Here is a 19,130-nt window from a genome sequence, read left to right on the forward strand (position 1 = left end):
TCATGTGGTGATGGAGCTAAGTTGAAGAAGAGCCTAAAAGAATATTCATTAGATATAGTTTATATCATCTTTTTTTTTTATACATTTGCATTTTAATAAAAAAAGCAAATATTTAAAATAACAATATTAATACAATAGTGCCACTTAAACTTATGCATTTAAAATATTTGAAATCAGATTATGTGAAATCAGAAGAAATTAAATATAAATTCAACATCTATAAAGTTAAGAAAGAAAAGACATGAAAGTCAATCCAATATGAGAGAAGTGGAAAATGGGAATACTCCAAAACAAACACATTATTGATCTTTTAGAAAGTTTGATTGCAACGAAGTTACTCAATGTTACTATAAGTAGTTTTTGCTTTTTACATTAAATTAGTTGTTCAAAAATCTAAAATGCCTTTATGTTTTAACTTTTAAGGGACGAATTAAATCTTTAAGGGACTAAATTAATAATAATGCCATTGAAGAACTAATATGTTGATATTGTAGATCTTTAAGGGATTTATTTAGCAAATAATTTTTTTAAAAGACTAATGTGATGACAAATGGTAATTTTAAAGGATCAATTGAAGGGTTTATTAAAAAATTCATTGTTACCAAGGTTTTGTAAAAATTTCAGGGGAGCATGTCATAAGCAAGATCCGCCGGGGACTCATAGTGCTTGTTTATAAATCTACAAGGCATTGTGTGGAAACAGTAGACTTCACTTCACAGTGTAAACGAGAGGTTCTCTTACTAAGCTCTATGTTGACACTATAAAAGTTGGATATAACAGTCTTAGTTTTGGGTGTTTTTCTCTGCACTTTCGACATTACTTCCTCCACTTCCCATATTGCTTCCAGAAAGTAATTGCCTTAGTTTTGAAGTTGTCTCTCTTAAGTCTTACTAGCATTTTGACAAACCCAAATCTCTAGCAAAAGTTAGATCATTTTTTTTTTTGGGCGGAAAAGTCATTGATCACTTAATATAACTTCACACATAAACAAATGAACAGGCAAATAAATTAATTAACAATGTGTGACCTATAACCTGACACAAAATAAACTTGACGTACTTGTGTGATAAGTTAAGTCAAGAGTTTTAATTTTTAAAATTTCAAGTAGAGTAAGTTTTAAAATATTTAATTAAAAACTTGAATTTTAAATACTAAAATTCATGAGGTGCCACAACTTCGGAGACTAGAGGGCTCATGTTCAAAACCCAAGTAATTAAACAAATAAATTTAGGCCCGCTTGTTTTAAAGTTAAAAATAATAATTTTAAACTATTAAACAAGACATATATTTAGATCCTAACTAGGAATTTACATTCCTATAAAAAAAAACTAGGAATTTACATTTAGATGTAATCTTTTTATTAAAAAATTGTAAGCATACTTTTGGCCCAAATTAATTTTAACTATAAATTTATATTTAAGTGTATTTTTATTTTCAAAAAATGCGTTTTTTTTAAAATAAAAAATTAGGGACCAAATTAAATTATTCACAAACGGGTTAAATCCAACCATCCAAGGTTCTAATACATACGAGACTATGCAAATTATCTCCGTAACCTCACTAGCCTACTAGAATTGCAATTCTTAGAGCCCCAAGTGTCATGTTATGCATGATGATTTGCTAGGTTTGGTTAAAAAATGATTTTTTTGTTTAAAATTTATTCCACGACTTTTTATTATGGAATGAATGGAAGGGAGTATTTTCCCCAACCCCTTTCAAGTTTCAATTTCAAAAAAGGTGAAAATGTCAAAATTCAATTATAGAGTTGACTACCCTGCACCTTTGGTAGTGATTTAGGCTTAGCAATCTTTAGTGTTTGGATTAATCTGAAAATTTGCAATTAGATGAAGTTTGGAAGATTTTAATAGTTTAATAACGTAGAGATTCATATGTCACTAGGCACTCATTATGGAACCATAAGAGCGAACTATCCTAAATAATTAAGCAGATACTAAATAATGGATGGACAAGGCTTGAGTGCTTCTGAATCAGAGCCTTGACCCTATAGCCTATATACTCTTGAGCCTGGACTCTAAGTGAGTATTTTACTTACTATAAATGTAAAAAATTAAATAAGACTTATTTGTTCATTGCATTTTCCTTTCACTATAATAGTTCAACGCAAAATGCTATAGGATGCCCGGTTAGAAAAAAACAAGGTGGTATAGTTAAATGAGAAAAAATGATCATACACCACCGACATAAACGATGATGATTTGTTGTTGTAAAACAATTTTACATAAATCAACATTCTTTTATTTTGTACTTCTTTTTGTGATCCATTCGTTCACCATTCTTGAAGTAGTTGATAACACATTAAAGGATCCTCAATGATAAAGGAGTTAATATATATATATATATATATATATATATATATATATATATATATTCATTTAAATAAAAGAAGATGAACCTCTTCTTATAGTATCAATCTTCATTTAAAACCCCTCTTGGCTTCTTTTAGTCCGAGTTCAAAGATGATATTTGTCATACCATTTCACCTTATCAACCATGACTGCTACGGAATTAATTCATACTTATAACTTCATGTGATAAGTTGGTTAGTCACTAATTTATCGTTTTTCCAGAGTTTGATTTGCTTTCATACTCTCCACAAAAGGTGAAATTGTGAGAAGATTATGACCCCAAAAGAGTAATTTAACAGTGGATGAACAAAATCGTTAAATAAAATTAAAACTTATGTTATAGGTTAAGATTTTTACAGCATGATATAACTGTGGATATGGAGATGGAGTCTACAGTCAACAAAAGATCAATTAAACTGTGCATTCTTTCTTATAATAACAAAAGCAGTGCCACAAAATAGTGTACTTAAACAAAACATATATATAGTTTGATTAGGGTAGATAGATGACTAGATTGCATTGAGATTTGGCACAGCTGAAGAAGGTTCTACTACTTGAAGCAGAACATCATCAAACTTTAGTTAAGCGCAAATATTTCTTCTTTGATGGGAGTTCCACACTCTCGAACCCTTGAGGGAACATTTCCTTGGCTTGCTCATTGGTGACATCAGGGGTAATGACAACAGGGTCCCCTGGCTTCCAGTTTGCTGGGGTAGCAACCTTGAACTTTGAGGCCTTCTGCAATGACTCTATCACCCTCAGCACTTCATCCATGTTCCTCCCAGTAGTGGCAGGGTACAGAAAACTCAGCTTGATCTACAACAATTAACCCTCATATTAAATTAATTAACATGTTAATTAGCCCAAAAAAAAAAAACTACATATTCATTAATTTAACCAGTCAAAGAACAAGTTTCACCTTCAAATCTGGGCCAACAATATGAAGAGCCCTTGAGGGTAGGTTGCCAGTGGAGTCTTTCTCATCAGGGTCAACCATGTTGAGTTGCTTGATGATTTCTCTCTTCGGATCAGCAATTATTGGATAATTCACTTTCGCACCTGGCTGCATACAAAGGCAAAGATCATAATCTATTCAACTTAGATTTCTTCATATATAGTTATATGCCTTTTTTTTTGTTCAATTGTCTATATTTATAATTTAGAAACATGCACCATAGTGAAAAAACTCACAGTGTAGGCTTCAATGTCTTTGATCCACTCATTGTGGGATTGCACATCATCACAAGATAAACCTAAGAGCTTCACTCCTCGTTGATAAAACTCCTTAGCATACTGAGCCATCTTACCAAGCTCAGTGGTACAAACCGGGGTGAAATCACCTAAACATACATTTAGAAATTACAATCATGCATGCATGAGAAGAAGAAATCAAGTAACCACCAAATATGGATATAGAAAGAAAAATATTTAAATTAAGTGAATGAGAACCTGGGTGAGAGAAAAGGATGGTCCAGCCATCAGCACAGAACTGATGAAGCTTGATTTTGCCTTGGTTAGTTTCAACTTGAAGATCAGGAATAGTGTCTCCGATGGTAAGACCTGGCATTTTGGATGCAGAGAAGTTACTTGTGTCATTGATCAGAACGTGTGCAAGTGAGATTATAAAGAGGGGAGAGTTGCTTGCATGAAGAGAACGTGGCATGTTCCTGGCTACGGATGTGATTGTGCTGTTGCTTACATGTCATTCAACTCTCACACTATTCTCCACCTACACACTACTACTATTCACCTTTTGTACGTTCTCACCGTTTTGTTTTTTAAATTTTCTTCTTTCCTCTAAATTTAGTGATCCTGTGATCATATTTATGAAAATTACTTTATTCAAAAAAATAAAATTCACTAATGATTTCTATATCTTTCAGACTTTTAAATTTCTGATTGCCTTTCCATTATGGGAATAGCTTGCTTTCCAGAAATAAAAATATAGCTAAGGTTATAAAAAGTTGAAAACATAGATTGAAGTATTTGCCAAAAAGAAAAAAATAATATTAGTTAAACATATTCCGTTGCCGGGACTTGAACCCGGGTCGCTCGGGTGAGAGCCGAGTATCCTAACCAACTAGACTACAACGGAATTTTGATTTCAGTTTTGTTAAAATAAAATTTCTAACTTGCAAACATCACAGCACTGCCTCATAAAATTCTTATGCTTTTGATCTTGTAAAAGTTAAAGTTAAAATGATTTTACTGATCATGACATTTTTGTCTTACCTTTTGGATTCGTTGCTTGTGATATGTACTCTTGGTTTTTTGGTTATGCTAGTTTGTTGGAACTTGATTTTGGGTCTTTGTCATCTCCATTTGGCCATTCTGTCGGATATAGTGCGAGATTGCTTCAATTTCGTCATTATTGGTTACTATGGTGGTCTCAACAATTTATCTTATCTAATATGTTTTGGACAAATTAAAAGTAGTTGATAAGTGGCAACTTTTGGTGATTGCCTTCCATCTATTTCAGATGTAAATTGTAGGTTTTTAATGTTTTTCTTAGGATAAAGTCACGAAATCTTAATCCACACTAAGTGACAGAATCAATAATGTGGCTTTATCACACACTTAGATGTGTCGGAAAGAATATTCAATTTGAGAGGAATATGTTATGCATCATATATATGTTAATTGTTTATTTACTTTGAATTTAATTAAAATATATTTATAGTGTGAAAAATAACTTAATTTTTTTTCATTATAAAATATCATTATCATATCAAATAGTTAAATTTTGTAATAATAATTTTAAAAGTACAATATATAAATTAATCTCTAATTAATTGATAATATAAAAAAATTTACCCTGACATTATATCAAAATTAAACTCATTCATTTTAAATATAAATTAATGTGTGTGTGTATATATATATATATATATATATATATATATATATATATATATATATATATATAAAACAAACTTAATATTTTATTCAAAATTAAAACATATCCTTTTTATTTTATTTTTATATTTTTAATTGCATGAGATAATTACTAATATAGTTATATTTGTGAGTTGCTACTCATAAAAGAAAATTGTGAGTTGCTAACAAGTTACCCAGGCCATTTTGTTGCCAATGATGCAAAGCATATATTTTTCCCGTAGTAGACCATTAAAATTGTAAAATCACATTAAAATAAAAATAATTATTAATTGCGTTACATCTAGTCATGTTCGTCTAACGTGTTTCCAGACAAATTATACATCACTTTCTATGTAACCCTTAAGCTGGAGAATTCCTGTGATGTGGATTTGTCTTAATCAGATAATAAATTATTTTATTGCTAATTGCTTAGTTAAGTGAAAATACGAGTGTTGATTTCTTGAAAGTTTAGAAATATAATAAGGTATATATGAACAATAAACCAAAATATTGCACAGCTAGATTAAGGGGAAAATTAGTATTGTAATTTTTCATATGAAAATTAAAGATACTCAAAAGTAGTTATAGTCAAAATGAAAATGAAACAAGACTCCAAATGAACTTTATTCGCATCCTCAAAGATTGAAGTGATTAGTTGACTTTTATTTGCAATAATAACAGGCACCCTGTTAGGAACAACTAAAGGAAAACATTCAAAATAGGGTTGTTGTTTCTGTTTAAATTGTCAAAGTTGATATGCTAATGAATCCAAACCAACTAATTAATTAACATTTTATGTATATCACCGTCGACAACAAGCTGGAGTATTTAATCTGACAGTAATAACGTGTTAAAAAACTAAGATTTTATCATATATAGTATTAGAATGAGGTAAATATGATGATATACGGACACGATCCAATTTTTGTGTCAAGTGTTTCTGCTCAAATTGAAATTTTACTCAAATTACACCCTCAATCTATTTTACATAAATAAGCTGTGCAACATATTAAGAATGATCAATTAAGATATAGCTACTAGACTCTAAAATTGAGAAAATTTAAAGGAGAACCGGGTTTATTTATATATATAAAGTTATAAACTCAAATATCTTGCATTGTAGCTTTATATACAAGGCCTCCTAGAAATGCTAAACAACTGATAACTATTTAAATAATTAAGCTATGAAACACTAAGTAGCTAGATTAACTTGATATAAAATTATTCTAACTTAATTGAAGATCTTAATTTTTGAATCTTGAATATACAGTTACATTAAATATCAAAAGTAAAAGTTTTATAGCCATAATGATGCTACTCATGAGTAGAGGATACCTAAGCTATGACAATATGTAAGGAGTGAAGAGAATCATTTGACTTGAGGAGGTGCCTGCAAGTAGGGCAAGAAGAGTGAGAGAGTAGCCACTTGTCAATGCAAACCACATGGAAATAGTGGTTGCACTTTGGAAGGAACCTTATAGGGTCCCCATCAGAGAACTCAGCCAAGCAAATGACACAACTACTAGAATTAGGTGAAGAAGAAGAAGAGGCAGCAGCAGAGTGTGTAGTAGTGTAAGTTGAGGTTGGCAAAGCCACCATTTCCTTTTTCTTGAGGCCAGAGTTGAGCCTTCGTGAAGCAATCCATTGGCGAGGCTCTGTGAGGACACGACAAGCACATTGAAACACACATTGTAACATTGTGTTGAGGCCAAGAGCACACACAAAGGCACATAAAATTGCTGCCACAAGGACAATCCAATCGAAGCCACCAACTTGGCCATTACTTATGATGGGGCCAAAGGAGGCTGTGGGAGACTCAGAGGGTGATGGAGTTTCAGCCATGGTGATGGAGAAGTACTAGTGATGAGGAAATTCGGTTCATAATAAAGAAAGTGGGGAACATGGAGAGGACGACACATAGGTACAAAAATAATACACACTAATTAGCACAAAGGGAATGTATTGTGGCCAAAAGAAAAAATAAAATATGAGTGCTTATTTATGTAGATACGGGTTGTGTGGCATATATGGACATGTGATATATGCATATGCTTACTTGATAATCCACTGCTTGCTCTTCCTTTTGGATGTGCGCTTCAAAGGAATAAAAAAGCAAACTCATATCTTCAATTTGATTCTCCTTCAGTCCTGTCATGTCATTCTAATTTTCAGATATTTTGTGTCACTGTAATCGGGCTATTGTAACTTTTATTTGAGTTTGAACATAATTATTTTATGATTAGTCAACAATTTTTACTAACACACCAACCTTTTCTTGACTATTGAGTGAAAGTTAGTCATTGTGATCGCAGAGGAATTTACTTATATGTTATAAATTTGAAATCTAATGGTCCCTTTGAAAGAAAAGAAAATGGAAGGAGAGAAAATAATTAGAAAACACAATATTTTTTTGTTTGATTCGATAAAAAGTAAAAGAAAAATAAGAGTAATAGTTAATTTTATGAGACAAAAGTTTAAAATTTTCTTTCCTTTTATTTACATTTTAATTTTTTTTCTTATTATTTTCTTTTCTCTTTACCAAACTTAGGGTAAAACTAAAATGGTCACTACAGGAAAGACTTTATATAATTATTAGCTTATCACCTAAATTTTGCTTGTGAGAATTCTTGATTAAAGCAGAAAAAAAACATATTATGAAGAAGTTTTGATGTGATGGAAATCATAATGATTGAATCCACTAACGCAGTTATCTCTTTATTTTTCTTTCCAGTAATGGCGCGGCGTGAGGTTCCCGCTAGTTGTGGGGCAATATAAATTTTCGTTTGATTGATATCACTTGTCTTTCAGGATAAAGATACTTTTGGATTTTGGCTTAACTTTTTCTTGAAATCACATTAGGAGAATAATAATTATTTTTTCACTGATATTTTTTATATTTTTATATTTATTATTTTACTACATAATTCGTTAAAGTTGCTTAAAAGTTAGAAAAAAGTTTTAGTTTTTCAATAATTATAGCATTGATCTGAACTCATCATATTTTATGATTCTCATTTTTTAATTATATTTTTTTATTAATAAGATTTGGATTCAAAATCTTATTTAAAATATTTAAATCTATTACTGTTTCAACTGACAGTATGTTAATAGAACTACATTATATGATATGAATAAGAGAACTCGAAGAAAATATTTTTAAAAAATCTACAAATATTTATAGATATGTAATTTCAAAGTAAAAAATATTTTAATAAAGAGAGAATTGTGACATCTTTTCTTTTTTCTAGTTTTGCTTATTGCAAAAAAAAATTGTATTTTAAATAATTATTAGTACTATTTGTACTTACAATTGCTGACAAAAAAAGTGTACTTACAATTGATAAATATACTTTTCTAATAAAACAAAAAATTGAAATATGTTTTATTTATTTACTTTTGGAGAAACTCCATAAACTTAAGTGAAATTAAAATTTGTGTACAGATTTAAATATTAGTAATTGTATTAGTATTTTTTACAGAAAAAATTATTATTTAATTCATAATAAAGAAGAAAATACATATTGGAATCAAATAAAAAACATGTTGGCTAACATGTAATCTAGGCACTCTTGTTCATATATAAGTACCTTAATTAACTTATTTAAGAACATTTATAATACATAATTGCTTATATGAGTTGTATCATAATTTTATGGATCCTATAACATTTAAAATAAATATGTTATTTATGATATAATATTATTAAATATAAGTAACTTCAAACCATATACTCCAGTAGAAAAACTTAAATAATACTATTTAAATTTAAACATCATGTAACCACCCTGGTTAGAGATACTATAAGTATATACTTAACAAAAAAAAGTATTAATACTAATAGTCTAATGCCTTTACCATTGCAGTAATGGTATTAGTATTAAAAATACTATTCCATAAATTAGAATTATTATGAGTAATAGTTTAAACTATTGGATTTTCACCAAAAAAAAAATAAAGTTTAAACTATTGGATCGGTTATGTTTCTTTTTTCTTATTAGGTTTTCCTAAACTGCAAAACCCAATAGTATATTTGAGAAGCTTTTTTCTATTTTGATTTGCTTTTAGGCTGGTGCTCATCACTTCCTTGCCTAGCGGCTAGCAAAAAGCATACAATTACTTCACTTCCATTGTTGGATCAAATACCTTACATAATAATGCATCCCATTTTTTTTTCTAGGTGCACCTCTAAATTTTCTAATATCTCCTTTTTGTCCATTCTCTTCCAAGAAAGCCCTAGGCACTTCTCTCCCAGAACTAACCAATGCCACCTTCATTCTTAAATCCTGACTGGAAGGCGTGTTCGAGTCACGTCCCTACCTTGTGAGCATATTTTTCTAGAGAAGATTTCAACAAACTCCAAATCTCAATAAAAATAAACAATTATCATCCCTGGTCCACAATCCTACGTGCTTTAGTTTATAATTTATCCATTTCAATTTCTCTAAGAAATAAATAAATTACATAACAATGCATCAAAAAACTAAAATAAATCACACAACAAAACAAAGCACCTAAACCATAACAAAACAATACAAAGTACCCTTCATTTTTTTTTTTGTTTTATAGTAGATACCCTTCCTATTTTTATTAATATTTTTTTAAACAAATATGTAACACACTTTAATATTCTTAATTTACAAAACAAATAATAATCCTTAATATTAGTTTAAAAATATTGAAAATATTTAAATATATTAAACAAAATAATATAAACAAATATAAAAAATATAAAATATAAAATATAAAATAAAAAAAATATTAAATAAAACTAAAAAATACATTAATTCATTAAATAATTAAAATAAAAAATTATTTATGATTTAAAAAAACATACCTTACGACTTTAAAGTCACAAGAAAAATAAAAAAATTAAAATTATAATATAATTTATGATTTTAATGAAACAAAAATTATTACAATTTTAAAGTCATGTTTAAAAAATAGAAAAGAAAAAAAGTTCTTACAACTTTAAAATTATATTAAAAAAATAAAAAATTGAAGTCATAAATTTTTTTACAACTTCAATAAAAAAAAGTAAAAAAGTCATATTATGAAGTTATAACTTATCCTATTACTTATCTCTTTTGAGATATTAATTTAAATTTTATCTCATTCATAATTTTGAAAAAAAAAAATGTCCCAAAAGTCGTTTGTCTAAATTTCTCTATCTCTTCGGCCATCTTTTGACTTTTTTACCAAATAAGTACAAATTTTTTACACTTCTTTTTTATGAGGTTGATTTTAAATTATTATTAAAAATGAAATAAGTCATAACATATGTTATAATTTTTGAAATTTTTTGAATTAGAAGTTGTACCATATCTTATGACTTATTAATCTCATCTTTAATAATAATTTAAAATCAATCCATGTTGAAAAAAGCCTAAAAAATTTGCACCCATTTGGTAAAAATTCCTCCTTCTTCCCCCACACGAGGAGAATGGGGGCAGGGAAAGGGGCTGTTTGGTTCTCCAACGCGGTGGCGTTAGTAGCAATCGCGGTGGTAGCTTGCCATTCCCAACCTTCGGCGACGTTCAAGTGCAGCAGCGCGAACAAACCCACGTGTCGTCCCCTGATTAGCTACTCTAACCCGAACACCACCACCCTCGGCGACATTCAAAAGCTCTTCAACGTAAAACACATCATGGACATCGTGGGAGCGAACAACGCCACAAAAAAAATATACGGTGGGCCCCAACGAGGTTGTGAAGGTTCCTTTCCCGTGCAGGTGCAGCAACAACACGGGATATCGTCACGACGACGTTTGCGGGTCTGATGAAGTGGCCGCAGATCCAGATGGCGAATAACATTTGAATAATTCTCTCGATAAAGAAATATTTGGTACAATCCAATCCGAGCAGCGTGGACCTTTGTCTAATAGCCAAGTGAGATAGATGATAGCTATGTATCATGTATGAATATGTTGGAGTGATTGAATTTGTTCCTCGAATGTGAAAAAATGGTTCATTGGACTATCCCTTGCTTGTCCCAAATGCTACTTACGAATGCGTCAAATGCAAGTGTGACTCCCTTTGTTGTTCACATATGTTAATACTATTATGTACCCTTTTAATTTGTGTTCCTTCTTGGTATTAGTTTTATTGAACATGTATTTGGTTTGCGTGTTTAGATTACAATGTGAGCCATCCCAACTCAAATCAACCAACTGGTCTTCTTGGCCCTCTCTGGAGTGCTCAAGCAACGTCATTCCCTCCACAGATTCCTGCAATCGCACAACCTGCGCCTATACCGGTTATTATACCTTCCGCAATATCTCAGCAGAAGTTGTAACAGAGAACACCACTTGTGCTGGTTAGTGTGCTACTAATGACTTCAATTTCTTGTTAACTTGTATCAAATTTGAGAGACAGAATTGGTTCATAAGCATATATATGTATATGGTCAATGAAATTACTGACAGACAGCTAATGATATGTTTGGTTGTTTCTGATTGTGTTCAAACAGTGCCACCGAGTGGTTCAGGAGGATCAACTGGTTCTGATTCAGGAGCGTCGAGGAGCACCTTCCAAGGCTTGCTTTTGAGTAATCTTTTGATTGTCATTCACTTTGTCCTCTTTCTTGTCTATGTTTTGTAGTAAAAAAAAATACCCTACACTTCTGCAGCCATTGTTTTTAATAGATTAGTCCACTCTGTAATTTGCTGAGTTCAGATAGATTGTTTTGTGTATTGAGTGTTGCAACAGCTGAACCTTTTATGTTTTTCCTTTGCAATCTTTGTATCTTCAATAAATAAATATGTTCCGAAGAATAAAAGTGATATCTAAACTATTTTAATGTGATTAAAATAGTTCAGATATGTTTTTCCTGTTACGTTTCTCTTTTACAATCTATGGAACTTGAATTCAGACTCATCCGATAATGTCAATTACAATCCTACAGTTTCAAAGTGAATAAAACTAGGATTTGCCTAAGAATAATTTATGTGCGAGCTAAATTTTCCATAAATCTTCTACATCTTTCGCATATTTTTGCTGCTCCTCATTTTTGTTCAGTAGGAGATTGGCCGTGTTACTAATCAGAAAATGGTTTAGCAGCAAAAAAATTGTGTAGTTAGGTTTTCTGTATAACTATCAAATGACCATATATGTCCAGACACATTGCTGAGATTAAACCTTGAGACTCTTGGTTTCATCCAGTCACGGTGTTTGTGTGTTGACTTAATACAATCATTTAACCACCAGGCTCTTTTTTTTCCAGCTTTGAAGTAAAAAAAATAAAAATCCTGGTTCTTCTAAGAAAATTTAAATATTCAACATATTAATGGCATCCATGTCAGTCCATTATCACAGGTCGACTACATTCAATTACAAACTTTGGACTTCAGGGTGTTGACCACAGTTAACCATGATGGAGTGGAGACTTACCTAATATTAAGTTGGTCTTGTTGGTAGAATTGTAGTCTTTGTTCCCATTATTATTATTATTATTATTACCATTTAGACTCTTACCTTACAAATATAGGGTCACCACTTAACCATGAGATGGACATGTTGCCTCAGCAAAATGCCTGATGGGAGGAGCAATATCAGCCGGATTAGCCTTTGTTGTTCTTTCTTCCACTATCTTTTCATTTCCGACAACCCCAAGCACCTTGCTCAAAGGCATTGCCTGGTGTTGTCACACTCACACCAGACAGAATTATGTAAAATATAAAAAATATTTTTTATCCACTAAGATGGCGGCTCCTCACATGCTGATTTCTTCTAAGGAACTTCTACTCTTAATACACTAAAATTGAATATGATTCAATATAAAATAAAGCATTACTATTGTTATTTTATAAAGTTTTCTTATATCCGACAAGTATAAAAAGATTATTAATTTTTATAGTAATTAATTTAAAAATCATTTTTAAGATGACTTTGAGTTGTTTTATTGTGTAAAAAATATTTATATTTACAGCGTAAACTCTTGTCATAAAAAAAAATACTTTGTCTATAACAACAAGCTAAAAGGTTTATGAGATTATGACTAAAGTACTTTTCGTCTCTTTTTCTATCTCGCGTGTGAAAACGACGGGTGCTGGTGTGGCAGTTCAATCTATATTGTTGGGGCCATTTGATAAATAATAGATTCGACTAATTTTGCAAAGCTTAGTTGTGGCGACATATGCAAATCCACCTCTACATAATCATAGTTTCAATTTAAGCTGGCACGCTTAGCAGAGTATACTCTTTTCAAGAAAAATTACGACAATTTGATCTCTTATACTTCATATCTTGCTAAATCCCCTCCCCTTAATTTATGACCACTACACTTGTTTCAGAAGAAAAGTAAGAGTATTTATTGAGGGTCTAATATTTCTCTGTTTGCTATGGTTTGTATACTAAAAACCTTTCAGTGATAGCAGGCCAAGATTTTACTTCAAGCTAAGAAAAATATGTTCAAAAGCAATATGTAACCTTACTGGAAATTCGCTTTCAGCTGCAATAAGCTATACAGGTGAAGACAACATTATTGGAAAAACTCTGAAACTATTACTATTATTTAATACATTAATCAATGAATACAAATACAATCCCTCCTTCTTCTTTCTTATTGTTCAACTATGAAGGAGACGAACCCTTTAGCTTCTTTCTCACTCTCCACAACAACGACATTATCTGACACATTGGTCACAGAAAGTGCTACAAATTTAGGCTCATCTTGAGCATAAAATGAATATTGAAAATGGCTAATCCTATTAGGAAACACCAAAACTGATGAAAAATCAGCCACCCACTTGGTGCCATTTCCGCTCGCAGTTAACTTCCCAACCGTTGATCTCAAGCTCATGCCATTCACATTGTTGTGATCAATCACCACTTGATCAATGCTACTAAATGCCCCATCTAGATTTACAATAGGAACCTTCTTATTGGGGTCACCATTAAACATATTATCAACTATATTCAGGCCTAAAATTTGACCTTTAATAGACTTCAATACAATATTAGCATCCCCTAGAAACAACCCATTTGTGACATGAACTTGCACAGGATCTTCCATGACTATTCCAGTATAATCCAGATAACAGTTATCAATTCTAGTTAGTGAATTGCCTGCCAATTTCACTAATATGCCTATGCCACCAAAATATGTTGCCTTGTTATAACAATGCACCCCAGTTAGAATGTTGGCTTGACCCCTTAGCACAACACCAATTGCTGCTGAGAAAATTGCAACATCTGTGACTGCATTATCGTTACTAGCAAGATCAATGGCCACCCCTGAGAAGTCCTTCTCAGCTTTGTCTCCACCGACGGTTGAGTGTTGCCCAAGAAAGCAACTTGATATAAAGGTCTCGTGTCCTTGTTGGACTAGAATTCCTTCTGTGGTGAAATGAAGGAAGAAGCAATTGCTGATTCGGGTTCTGGCGGAATCAACAATGAAAATTCCTCCTCCTCTGTAGGATGAATCGAAGAGGATGTCCCGGAACGTTATGTCTTCATAGTAAATTGCATTGTTTTGAGCTTTGATGCTTTTGAAGACATCAGCATTCAGAGGTTCTTTTGACTCAAGTTTCCCGGAGTTTGATGACCATAACTCAATTAGATGTCGATCACCAGGAAATGTATCAGATGCTCTCAACGTTCCTCCTTTCACCTAATGAACCATACTTTTGATTAAGTTCAGATGCAAAGTAGTTATGTGCTGTTAAGGTGAAAAAACGAGCATTTAGTAATGCTAAGGAAATTTAAGAGAATGAAATGTATGAATGCCATTACTCACTCAAAGAGTAACAACTCGGCTATTTCAGCAAAAGCAAGCATGACTTTTATTGTAGTTGCGTTTTGAGCAAATATTATTGATGAAAGCAACCATCATTGGAAATTGGATATATATATATATATATATATGAGAAAGTTGAGTATAATCTTTGTCATTCAAAAAAATGTTCAGCTAAAGTTCAATTACATTATAGTGGTAGTAGCTCACAAAAATAGAAGTGCGAGATTCATTTATGCAGTTGACTATAGCTATTTACTTGTCGGTTCTATCTTGCCACAAATTTATACAAACACAAGTAGTTAGATTGATTATTCTTTAGGGTATGACTGTAGCTTTCCAGGGTCGTTTCCTCCAATTGTACATAAAAAAAAAGATTTAATTTGAATATGGTCAAGAAGATTTGGTAGTATAAATGAGGAATTGTCACGGACTCGTGTGTTGGTACATCCCAAAATTCCACAATTCAAATGTGGGGTAATCTTTCTGCAAATTGATAAGCTTCTTTCTCGAGAAATTCTTACATGATAAGTAAGCATAATAATCTCTTGCAATGAAAGCCTTAGAAGGAAGCGTAGCAAATTATGATGATATTAGAGTAGTACAGAAACATCTTTTATAGTAAAATTTGTTATTGTCGGTGGGAAGTATAAACAGAATAATTTATGGCACAACCAGCACCGGTCCAGTTGAAGCCATTGGACTTAGCGATAGAAATCTTATGTTCATGTGCTTTAGTAATTATAGCCATAGATATCATAATTAGATCATAAAATTTATAGTATTATTAAATAAATTCAAATATGAGACCGTCGAAAATTTAAATTAGTAGTAGTATAGTATCTTTTACATTTGTTCTTTTTCCTCGTGCGAAAAGTCGGTTTTATATTTATTTTTATTGTTTATTTTCACTTATATTTTTATTCATATTTAAAAATTATATTTTCATTTTATTATTTTAAAAATAAAATAATAAATAAAATAAAGTCTCGATTTATAATTTATTAGAAAAACTAAAAAATTAAAAAAGATGAAACTTTTATAATTATAAATAAAAAATACTTTCATTTAAAAAATAAAAATATAAAATTACCTCAACGTTCACTTTTTCTAGCAAAAACTCATTTTTCATACATTATCTATTTGTTTTTTGTTTTTTTATTTTAAATATTCTTTCAGAAAAGCAGAAGACTGGAAGAGTACGAGTTGTAAGAGAAAAACAAAGATGAAGGGTAACAGATAGTCAAACACGTGTCATTGCCTGCGCGTTTGTTGTGGAAAAACCACTGCAAAATAGTATGTAATGCTTAGAATATTTTTCGAATTTTTTAAATGAGTTTCTTTATATTATTTTTCGTGTTTTTATAGTATTTTAGGTGATTTCTATACATTATTATACAAAATTTAAATATAATTTTATTTTAATGGTGAGAACCTTTAAGAAAATTTGACACATTTATATATTTTTTAATTTTTATTTAATTATGATGTTGTTAGTGTGAGATAAATATTATTTTTTATTATTAAAAAATATACAAATTTTATTTTTGAAACACTTTTATTGTCATGTAAATTTACTTTAATGAAAAATAAATTTTAAGAAATAATTTTTTCACTTAAACTCTATTAAAGATGCTCTTAAGACATATTGATATTTTCATGTCTTTTAATTTTTTAATTTTTAAATAAAAAATAATAAAATTTATATAATTAAGGGTGATAACCACCGTAAGACATTTATTTTTTAACGTATAATAACGTGATTTAACAAATTTAACAACTTATACTATTAAATTTATTAAAAGAACAAATTATTAATTAACAGTGTAAAATTATTTACATTAAGAATTAAAAATAATGAATAATAGATTCAAATTAAAGTTTAGTTTAATATTTATGTCTTATTAAAACAAATAAATTTTAATTGAATTAATCTCATATATTAAGTAACTATTCAAATATATAATTAGCTATATACAACCTCGTACGTATTAATATCACTATTTAACATTTTTTTTTATTAAAGTTGTTTTTGAGAAATAATCATTTATATTTCATTTTTTTTTACAAATTTGATGAAATTAAGCTATTTTTTTTAAAAAAAAAAACACACTTTATTTATGTATTAGCGGACCACTTTAGTTAGAATTCAAATTTAAAATATATTAAATGTATCACATTTAATAAAGTTGATTTGGTTTGATTAAATGTTTAACAATACTATTTAATTAACCCACACTCTATTAAGTCATTTGTTTAAATTTTAAAAAGAGTAATTTCAGGAATGCAAAAAAAAGTGTTATTTTCATTTTTTTTATAGAAATATAAGTAGTTTTTTATATAATTATATTTATAAAATAACCTTTTAAATTGAAATTTAATTATAAGTACAACCTTTTTTAAGGAACTACTTATAATAACTTATCAAATAATTAAAAATCTGAGTTTTCATAAAAAATTAAAATATATTTTCCCATAATTTTTATAATAATTATTTAAAAATTAGTCCTGACATAACGATGTAAAAATATTCACACTAACTATTCATAGAAAAATATATTATTTTTTAATTTAAAACAACCACTCTAAATAAGGTTAAAATTTTTTTTTTAATATAACAACAATTTTTTTTTATTGAAAAAAAGCTAGCATTCCAACCAAACAGCCTGAACTACAAACAAATTTGATGACAGACAAAGATCAGAAAAGAGAAATATAAAATTGATCCCGTAGGGAAAAGAAAAGTTACCTATTTAAAATTTTGTAACTAATAAAACTAATAAAAGAAGAGAGGGATGGAAAAGTAATCCTAACCACAACATTGCCACCACCAGATGAAGGGAATGCAATGGGTTTGCTGATTTTGTAGTTTCCACCTTCCAAATCAATCACTACTCCTCCAAGGTCATTCACTCCTCCAACCAACTCAACACCCTTCTGCAACTCAAAAGCATCTTCAACAGCTTTCAAAATGCCATCACTGCTTTCTTCAGACCCTGTTGGGTCTGCACCATATTCACTCACGTACAACACCCTCCCACTCTAATTAAGAACCAAAATTTCATTCTTTGTTAACAGAAAGAAAAAGTTCATGAAATGAGTGGATATATAATGCAATGTGTTATGTGCCTTACCTTGTTTGTTTCTGAAGAGGAAGCAGGTGGTGATGCCAAGGCTGATAAAGGAGGAGTAGCTAACTTTTGAATCTTTTGATGAAGTTTGGTCTTGAATTCTGACAGCTTTTTCTCTTTGTTGAAAGTGAAACATGTGGTTGCTTCTAGTTCTACCACCAGCAGCAATAGTATGACAAAACACACCGCTGAGAATCTCATTCTTGACTCAATTGATTTTCAGATGGATTAAGCAGAACAGAACTACAGACGTGAAATTCTTCTAGTTCTAGAGGAGACTAGTTTGTGGGCACAAGCACAATAACTTTTTTTGGTGTGTGTACCTGAAAAAGAGAAAGGGTTATGTGTTGGGTCATTGAATTGGTGGGTTCAGTCCTTATAAATGTTAGCCTTAAACAAGACACGGAAAGCGAAGGTAGTTGTGGACTTTTTATGTATGTTTTCTGCACCAAGTCATACCAAACCGTCTTTTAATACTATTTTTTTTTTCTCGATTTCATTTATAATTATTGAGTAAGAAAAAAATTAAAATAATTATTATTTTAGTTTTTAACCTAATATTACCTTCACTTAGATCCCTTATAAGTTATAATATTAACGATTAACAACAAAATTTATAAATAAATTGATGATGATATATAATTAATTTTATAAAATTAATTATATTAAAGTTTTCATCAAGTTGAATTTGAATTCTAATAAATGATTCTATTAAAGTTTTAAATCAAATAAAGACAACACTAAATAATTTTTAAATTATCTTAGAACATTTATAATGTATAATTACTTAAAAGTTTTTTCGGTGGATCTGGTACTCCATTCTAAACTTAAGAAATTTTATTAGTTTTTCTTCAATGGTGAAAATTAGATGAGTCTATTTTTTTTTTAATTATTTAAAATTAGTTAAGCAAAATTTTTATATTTTACTCGAGCATTTAAACTTGGATTATCAATAATGAAGTAATAAAAAATAAATCATGTTAAAAGTGAAAGACTTATCTTATGTGTAACCATAATCCTAAACGAA

General features: G+C 30.0%; 4 protein-coding genes and 1 non-coding gene across 6 annotated transcripts; 1 reads left to right on the forward strand and 4 right to left on the reverse strand.

The window, feature by feature from the left end:
• Positions 1-2,757: 2,757 nt before the first annotated feature.
• LOC114424472 (1-Cys peroxiredoxin-like) lies at positions 2,758-4,044 on the reverse strand. The gene is made up of 4 exons (XM_028391327.1): positions 3,816-4,044; positions 3,558-3,706; positions 3,286-3,429; positions 2,758-3,182 (listed from the first exon to the last, which is right to left on the reverse strand). The coding sequence occupies exons 1-4, from the start codon at positions 4,027-4,029 to the stop codon at positions 2,937-2,939; spliced, it is 753 nt and encodes a 250-aa protein (XP_028247128.1). The 5' UTR covers positions 4,030-4,044; the 3' UTR covers positions 2,758-2,936.
• A 344-nt stretch (positions 4,045-4,388) lies between these two features.
• On the reverse strand, positions 4,389-4,461 carry TRNAE-CUC. The gene has a single exon. It is a non-coding gene; the product is annotated as a tRNA-Glu (tRNA).
• A 1,831-nt stretch (positions 4,462-6,292) lies between these two features.
• Positions 6,293-7,251, reverse strand: LOC114424559 (RING-H2 finger protein ATL73-like). Its single transcript, XM_028391414.1, has one exon. The coding sequence runs from the start codon at positions 7,083-7,085 to the stop codon at positions 6,579-6,581; it is 507 nt and encodes a 168-aa protein (XP_028247215.1). The 5' UTR covers positions 7,086-7,251; the 3' UTR covers positions 6,293-6,578.
• Positions 7,252-10,619: 3,368 nt separating this feature from the next.
• LOC114424376 lies at positions 10,620-12,074 on the forward strand. 2 transcript variants are annotated; one of them, XR_003668977.1, is made up of 3 exons: positions 10,620-11,263; positions 11,374-11,555; positions 11,709-12,074. XR_003668977.1 is itself a non-coding variant. In XM_028391219.1 (3 exons), the coding sequence occupies exons 1-3, from the start codon at positions 11,249-11,251 to the stop codon at positions 11,837-11,839; spliced, it is 324 nt and encodes a 107-aa protein (XP_028247020.1). In that variant the 5' UTR covers positions 10,620-11,248; the 3' UTR covers positions 11,840-12,074. The 2 variants fall into 2 exon arrangements, 1 of the variants encoding a protein (XP_028247020.1); XM_028391219.1 differs by having other exon boundaries at positions 10,620-11,259.
• A 1,644-nt stretch (positions 12,075-13,718) lies between these two features.
• On the reverse strand, positions 13,719-18,469 carry LOC114424110 (polygalacturonase QRT3-like). Its single transcript, XM_028390975.1, has 3 exons — positions 18,107-18,469; positions 17,787-18,014; positions 13,719-14,849 (listed from the first exon to the last, which is right to left on the reverse strand). Exons 1-3 carry the CDS (start codon positions 18,302-18,304, stop codon positions 13,800-13,802), a joined length of 1,476 nt encoding a protein of 491 aa, XP_028246776.1. The 5' UTR covers positions 18,305-18,469; the 3' UTR covers positions 13,719-13,799.
• Positions 18,470-19,130: the final 661 nt, after the last annotated feature.

This window comes from Glycine soja, chromosome 8 (assembly GCF_004193775.1).
Source record: "Glycine soja cultivar W05 chromosome 8, ASM419377v2, whole genome shotgun sequence".
Classification (NCBI taxonomy): Eukaryota; Viridiplantae; Streptophyta; class Magnoliopsida; order Fabales; family Fabaceae; genus Glycine; species Glycine soja.